The following is an 8,132-nucleotide window of genomic DNA, read 5'->3' as shown; positions in this document are numbered from 1 at the left end:
TTCATAGAGCACAGCATAATAAAAGAAGTCAGACTTGTTTGTTCTACATTTGTTCGCCTGATAAAGAAACAGTACAAGTGAATCTTTATCAAGGAACAAAGCATACTAGAACAAGTCAGACTTCTTCCATCTGCTGAGTCCATCTTGTACAATATACTTTAGGTATCTAGAATAGACTGGGAACAGCCGCCATCCTGGTTTTTCCCTGCTGCCATCTTTTTCTTCTTCTTCTTCTTCTTCTTCTTCTATGTACCTTCAGGGAATCTTGTTCATAGAGCACAGCATAATAAAAGAAGTCAGACTGGTTTGTTCTACATTTGTTCACCGGATAAAGAAACAGTACAAGTGAATCTTTATCAAGGAACAAAGCATACTAGAACAAGTCAGACTTCTTCCATCTGCTGAGTCTATCTTGTAGAATATCCTCTAGATATCTAGAATAGATTGGGAACAGCTGCCATTCTGTTTTTTCCCTGCTGCCATTTTCTTCTTCTTCTTCTTCTTCATCTTCTTCTTCTTTTTCTTCTTCTATGTACCTTCAGGGAATATTGCTCATAGAGCACAGCATAATAAAAGAAGTCAGACTTGTTTGTTCTACATTTGTTCACCTGATAAAGAAACAGTACAGGTGAATCTTTATCAAGGAACAAAGCATACTAGAACAAGTCAGACTTCTTCCATCTGCTGAGTCCATCTTGCAGAACATCCTTTAGGTATCTAGAATAGATTGGGGACAGCTGCCATCCTTTTTTTCACTGCTGCCATCTTCTTCTTCTTCTTCTTCTTCTTCTTCTTCTTCTTCTTCTTTTTCTTCTTCTTCTATGTACCTTCAGGGAATCTTGTTCATAGAGCACAGCATAAAAAAAGAAGTCAGACTTGTTTGTTCTACATTTGTTCACCTGATAAAGAAACTGTACAGGTGAATCTTTATCAAGGAACAAAGCATACTAGAATAAGTCACACTTCTTCCATCTGCTGAGTCCATCTTGCAGAATATCCTTTAGGTATCTAGAATAGATTGGGAACAGCCGCCATCCTGTTTTTTCCCTGCTGCCATCTTCTTCTTCTTTTTCTTCTTCTTCTTCTTCTTCTTCTTCTTCTTCTATGTACCTTCAGGGAATATTGTTCATAGAGCACAGCATAATAAAAGAAGTCAGACTTGTTTGTTCTACATTTGTTCACCTGATAAAGAAACAGTACAAGTGAATCTTTGTCAATAAACAAAGCATACTAGAACAAGTCAGACTTCTTCCATCTGCTGAGTCCATCTTGCAGAATATCCTTTAGGTATCTAGAATAGATTGGGACAAGCCGCCATTCTGTTTTTTCCCTGCTGCCATCTTCTTCTTCTTCTTCTTCTTCTTCTTCTTCTTCTATGTACCTTCTTGGAATCTTGTTCATAGAGCACAGCCTGATAAAAGAAGTCAGACTTGTTTGTTTTGCATTTGTTCACCTGATAAAGAAACAGTACAGGTGAATCTTTATCAAGGAACAAAGCATACAAGAACAAGTCAGACTTCTTCCATCTGCTGATTCCATCTTGCAGAATATCCTTTAGGTATCTAGAATAGATTGGGAACAGCCGCCATCCTGTTTTTACCCTATTGCCATCTTCTTATTCTTCTTCTTCTTCATTTTCTTCTATGTACCTTCAGGGAATCTTGTTCATAGAGCACAGCATAATAAAAGAAGTCAGACTTGTTTGTTTTGCACTTGTTCACCTGATAAAGAAACAGTACAGGTGAATCTTTATCAAGGAACAAAGCATACAAGAACAAGTCAGACTTCTTCCATCTGCTGAGTCCATCTTGCAGAATATCCTTTAGGTATCTAGAATAGACTGGGAACAGCTGCCATCATGTTTTTACCCTACTGCCATCTTCTTATTTTTCTTCTTCTTCATTTTCTTCTATGTACCTTCAGGGAATCTTGTTCAGAGAGCACAGCATAATAAAAGAAGTCACACTTGTTTGTTCTGCATTTGTTCACCTGATAAAGAAACAGTACAGGTGAATCTTTATCAAGGAACAAAGCATACTAGAACAAGTCAGACTTCTTCCATCTGCTGAGTCCATCTTGCACAATATCCTTTAGGTATCTAGAATAGATTGGGAACAGCCGCCATCCTTTTTTTTTTCCCTACTGCCATCTTCTTATTCTTCTTCTTCATTTTCTTCTTTGTACCTTCAGGGAATCTTGTTCATAGAGCACAGCATAATAAAAGAAGTCAGACCTGTTTGTTTTGCATTTGTTCACCTGATAAAGAAACAGTACAAGTGAATCTTTATCAAGGAACAAAGCATACTAGAGCAAATCAGACTTCTTCCATCTGCTGAGTCCATCTTGCAGAATATCCTTTAGGTATCTAGAATAGATTGGGAACAGCCACCATCCTGTTTTTTCCCTGCTGACATCTTCTTCTTCTTCTTCTTCTTCTTCTTCTTCTTCTTCTATGTACCTTCAGGGAATATTGTTCATAGAGTACAGCATAATAAAAGAAGTCAGACTTGTTTGTTCTACATTTGTTCACCTGGTAAAGAAACAGTACAAGTGAATCTTTATCAAGGAACAAAGCATACTAGAACAAGTCAGACTTCTTCCATCTGCTGAGTCCATCTTGCAGAATATCCTTTAGGTATCTAGAATAGATTGGGAACAGCCGCCATCCTGTTTTTTCCCTGCTGCCATCTTCTTTTTCTTCTTCTTCTTCTTCTTCTTCTATGTACCTTCTGGGAATCTTGTTCATAGAGTACAGCATAATAAAAGAAGTCAGACTTGTTTGTTCTACATTTGTTCACCTGGTAAAGAAACAGTACAAGTGAATCTTTATCAAGGAACAAAGCATACTAGAACAAGTCAGACTTCTTCCATCTGCTGAGTCCATCTTGTACAATATCCTTTCGGTATCTAGAGTAGATTGGGAACAGCCGCCATCCTGGTTTTTCCCTGCTGCCATCTTTTTCTTCTTCTTCTTCTTCTTCTTCTTCTATGTACCTTCAGGGAATCTTGTTCATAGAGCACAGCATAATAAAAGAAGTCAGACTGGTTTGTTCTACATTTGTTCACCGGATAAAGAAACAGTACAAGTGAATCTTTATCAAGGAACAAAGCATACTAGAGCAAATCAGACTTTTTCCATCTGCTGATTCCATCTTGCAGAATATCCTTTAGGTATCTAGAATAGATTGGGAACAGCCGCCATCCTGTTTTTTCCCTGCTGACATCTTCTTCTTCTTCTTCTTCTTCTTCTTCTTCTTCGTCTATGTACCTTCAGGGAATCTTGTTCATAGAGCACAGCATAATAAAAGAAGTCAGACTTGTTTGTTCTACATTTGTTCGCCTGATAAAGAAACAGTACAAGTGAATCTTTATCAAGGAACAAAGCATACTAGAACAAGTCAGACTTCTTCCATCTGCTGAGTCCATCTTGTACAATATACTTTAGGTATCTAGAATAGACTGGGAACAGCCGCCATCCTGGTTTTTCCCTGCTGCCATCTTTTTCTTCTTCTTATTCTTCTTCTTCTATGTACCTTCAGGGAATCTTGTTCATAGAGCAGAGCATAATGAAAGAAGTCAGACTGGTTTGTTCTACATTTGTTCACCGGATAAAGAAACAGTACAAGTGAATCTTTATCAAGGAACAAAGCATACTAGAACAAGTAAGACTTCTTCCATCTGCTGAGTCCATCTTGTAGAATATCCTTTAGGTATCTAGAATAGATTGGGAACTGCCGCCATCCTGTTTTTTCCCTGCCGCCATCTTCTTCTTCTTCTTATTCTTCTTCTTCTTTTTCTTCTTCTTCTTCTTCTATGTACCTTCAGGGAATATTGTTCATAGAGCACAGCATAATAAAAGAAGTCAGACTCGTTTGTTCTACATTTGTTCACCTGATAAAGAAACAGTACAAGTGAATCTTTATCAAGGAACAAAGCATACTGGAACAAGTCAGACTTCTTCCATCTGCTGAGTCTATCTTGTAGAATATCCTTTAGATATCTCGAATAGATTGGGAACAGCCGCCATTCTGTTTTTTCCCTGCTGCCATCTTCTTCTTCTTCTTCTTCTTCATCTTCTTCTTCTTTTTCTTCTTCTATGTACCTTCAGGGAATATTGTTCATAGAGCACAGCATAATAAAAGAAGTCAGACTTGTTTGTTCTACATTTGTTCACCTGATAAAGAAACAGTACAGGTGAATCTTTATCAAGGAACAAAGCATACTAGAACAAGTCATACTTCTTCCATCTGCTGAGTCCATCTTGCAGAACATCCTTTAGGTATCTAGAATAGATTAGGGACAGCTGCCATCCTTTTTTTTTCCCTACTGCCATCTTCTTCTTCTTCTTCTTCTTCTTCTTCTTCTTCTTCTTCTTCTATGTACCTTCAGGGAATCTTGTTCATAGAGCACAGCATAAAAAAAGAAGTCAGACTTGTTTGTTCTACATTTGTTCACCTGATAAAGAAACAGTACAGGTGAATCTTTATCAAGGAACAAAGCATACTAGAATAAGTCAGACTTCTTCCATCTGCTGAGTCCATCTTGCAGAATATCCTTTAGGTATCTAGAATAGATTGGGAACAGCCGCCATCCTGTTTTTTCCCTGCTGCCATCTTCTTCTTCTTCTTCTTCTTCTTCTTCTTCTTCTTCTTCTTCTATGTACCTTCAGGGAATATTGTTCATAGAGCACAGCATAATAAAAGAAGTCAGACTTGTTTGTTCTACATTTGTTCACCTGATAAAGAAACAGTCCAAGTGAATCTTTGTCAATGAACAAAGCATACTAGAACAAGTCAGACTTCTTCCATCTGCTGAGTCCATCTTGCAGAATATCCTTTAGGTATCTAGAATAGATTGGGAACAGCCGCGATTCTGTTTTTTCCCTGCTGCCATCTTCTTCTTCTTCTTCTTCTTCTTCTTCTTCTTTTTCTTCTTCTATGTACCTTCAGGGAATCTTGTTCATAGAGCACAGCATAATAAAAGAAGTCAGACTTGTTTGTTCTATATTTGTTCACCTGATAAAGAAACAGTACAAGTGAATCTTTATCAAGGAACAAAGCATACTAGAACATGTCAGACTTCTTCCATCTGCTGAGTCCATCTTGCAGAATATCCTTTAGGTATCTAGAATACATTGGGAACAGCCACCATCCTTTTTTTTCCCTGCTGCCATCTTTTTCTTCTTCTTCTTCTTCTTTTTCTTCTTCTATGTACCTTCAGGGAATCTTGTTTATAGAGCACAGCATAAAAAAAGAAGTCAGACTTGTTTGTTCTACATTTGTTCACCTGATAAAGAAACAGTACAAGTGAATCTTTATCAAGGAACAAAGCATACAAGAATAAGTCATACTTCTTCCATCTGCTGAGTCCATCTTGCAGAATATCCTTTAGGTATCTAGAATAGATTGGGAACAGTCGCCATCCTGTTTTTTCCCTGCTGCTTCTTTTTCTTCTTCTTCTTCTTCTTCTTCTTCTTCTTTTTCATCTTCTATGTACCTTCATGGAATACTGTTCATAGAGCACAGCATAATAAAAGAAGTCAGACTTGTTTGTTCTACATTTGTTCACCTGATAAAGAAACAGTACAAGTGAATCTTTATCAAGGAACAAAGCATACTAGAACAAGTCAGACTTCTTCCATCTGCTGAGTCCATCTTGCAGAATATCCTTTAGGTATCTAGAATAGATTGGGAACAGCCGCCATCCTGTTTTTTCCCTGCTGCCATCTTCTTCTTCTTCTTCTTCTTCTTCTTCTTTTTTTTCTTCTCTGTACCTTCAGGGAATCTTGTTCATTGAGCACAGCATAAAAAAAGAAGTCAGACTTGTTTGTTCTACATTTGTTCACCTGATAAAGAAACAGTACAGGTGAATCTTTATCAAGGAACAAAGCATTCTAGAATAAGTCAGACTTCTTCCATCTGCTGAGTCCATCTTGCAGAATATCCTTTAGGTATCTAGAATAGATTGGTAACAGCCGCCATCCTGTTTTTTCCCTGCTGCCATCTTCTTCTTCTTCTTCTTCTTCTTCTTCTTTTTTTTCTTCTCTGTACCTTCAGGGAATCTTGTTCATAGAGCACAGCATAATAAAAGAAGTCAGCCTTGTTTGTTCTACATCTGTTCACCTGATAAAGAAACAGTACAAGTGAATCTTTATCAAGGAACAAAGCATACTGGAACAAGTCAGACTTCTTCCATCTGCTGAGTCCATCTTGCAAAATATCCTTTAGGTATCTAGAATAGATTGGGAACAGCCGCCATCCTGTTTTTTCCCTGCTGCCATCTTCTTCTTCTTCTTCTTCTTCTTCTTCTTCTTCTTCTTCTCTTGGAATTTTTTATTTTTTTTTTATGTTTTTTGTTTATATATTTTTTGGGGATTTTTTTAGTATCTATATTTCTTTTGGATTTTTGTTTTTAAATTTTTTTTAATATTTTCTTTTTTTTTCAAGTTTTTCCATTCACTTCTTAGTCGTTGCTATTGACTTCCTCTTTCAACTGATTCATCAAATCCGCCAATTCCATAACTACCTTATGAGTATCACCAATCTGTCCAGTCTTTGCCAAAAGTCTCTGCTTTAGACTTTTTATTTCCTTCTTCAGCCTATGCACTTCACTTTCTGTCTCTTTTCTTATTCTTCTTTCCTCTATTAGCTCTTTATCAAGCCTTCTGCTCTCTTCCTCTCTCCTTAGAAGTTCTCTCTTTTGAAGTTTCACTATATCATCAATTTCCCTCCTAAGATGCTTTTTCTCGTCCTGAGGTTTTCCTTCAAGATCACCTTTTTGTTTCGCTCCCATTACATTTACCCTCCTAATTTCTGCATAATCATCACCTTTAGTAGCAGAATCTCCATCTGTTCTTAGGCTATTTGCTTCCTGGTACTCTTTAAGTTCCTTTTCAATGTTGTCACTTTTCCAGACGTTTTCATTTTGTTCTGATAATTCCTTTTTTATTATTTGTGTTATCCTTGCCAAAGACATGTTCTTGGCATTCCTATTAAGATTTTCTCTAAAGTCTTGAGATTTTCCACGAAGTTGGCCTTCTTCCTTTATGTTTTTTCGTATATTTTCAAAATATTCGATACGCCTCTTCACGATGCCTTCTTCTATTTCCTCCAAGTTAACCTTGTGTTTCTTTGCTGTTTTCTCCTCTTTCAAAGCCTCTTGCCTTACTTCAACAGGAACATACACTTTGTCTAGTTTTTCGTGGGAGATTTCATCCTGTGCAATTTTTCTAATCCTTCTTAAGGCCACTTCTTTTGCTTCCCTCCTAAGATGCTTTCTCTCGTCCTGAGGTTTTCCTTCAAGATCACCTTTTTGTTTCGCTCCCATTACATTTACCCTCCTAATTTCTGCATAATCCTTTTCTATTATTTGTGTTATCCTTGCCAAAGACATGTTCTTGGCATTCCTATTAAGATTTTCTCTAAAGTCTTGAGATTTTCCACGAAGTTGGCCTTCTTCCTTTATGTTTTTTCGTATATTTTCAAAATATTCGATACGCCTCTTCACGATGCCTTCTTCCATTTCCTCCAAGTTAACCTTGTGTTTCTTTGCTGTTTTCTCCTCTTTCAAAGCCTCTTGCCTTACTTCAACAGGAACATACACTTTGTCTAGTTTTTCGTGGGAGATTTCATCCTGTGCAATTTTTCTAATCCTTCTTAAGGCCACTTCTTTTGCTTCCCTCCTAAGATGCTTTCTCTCGTCCTGAGGTTTTCCTTCAAGATCACCTTTTTGTTTCGCTCCCATTACATTTACCCTCCTAATTTCTGCATAATCCTTTTCTATTATTTGTGTTATCCTTGCCAAAGACATGTTCTTGGCATTCCTATTAAGATTTTCTCTAAAGTCTTGAGATTTTCCACGAAGTTGGCCTTCTTCCTTTATGTTTTTTCGTATATTTTCAAAATATTCGATACGCCTCTTCACGATGCCTTCTTCTATTTCCTCCAAGTTAACCTTGTGTTTCTTTGCTGTTTTCTCCTCTTTCAAAGCCTCTTGCCTTACTTCAACAGGAACACACACTTTGTCTAGTTTTTCATGGGAGATTTCATCCTGTGCAATTTTTCTAATCCTTCTTAAGGCCACTTCTTTTGCTTCCCTCCTAAGATGCTTTCTCTCGTCCTGAGGTTTTCCTT

General features: G+C 37.2%; 1 protein-coding gene across 1 annotated transcript in view; it reads right to left on the bottom strand.

Annotated features, from left to right (window-relative positions):
• Nucleotides 1-6,462: 6,462 nt before the first annotated feature.
• The window catches only part of LOC137623416 (trichohyalin-like), a 3,444-nt gene continuing 1,774 nt past the window's right edge, over nucleotides 6,463-8,132 (bottom strand). The window contains exons 2-4 of the mRNA XM_068354249.1: nucleotides 7,914-8,132; nucleotides 7,336-7,607; nucleotides 6,463-6,939 (exon numbers count right to left, since the gene is read on the bottom strand). The exon at nucleotides 7,914-8,132 is cut by the window's right edge and continues 107 nt beyond it. Of these exons, the coding sequence (XP_068210350.1) occupies nucleotides 6,463-6,939; nucleotides 7,336-7,607; nucleotides 7,914-8,132 (968 nt within the window). The remainder of the gene's footprint in view (nucleotides 6,940-7,335; nucleotides 7,608-7,913) is intronic.

Source organism: Palaemon carinicauda, chromosome 30, assembly GCF_036898095.1.
Source record: "Palaemon carinicauda isolate YSFRI2023 chromosome 30, ASM3689809v2, whole genome shotgun sequence".
In the NCBI taxonomy this organism is placed as follows: domain Eukaryota; kingdom Metazoa; phylum Arthropoda; class Malacostraca; order Decapoda; family Palaemonidae; genus Palaemon; species Palaemon carinicauda.
Note: the sequence above shows the minus strand (reverse complement) of the source record. Positions and strands in the feature narration are given on the sequence as shown.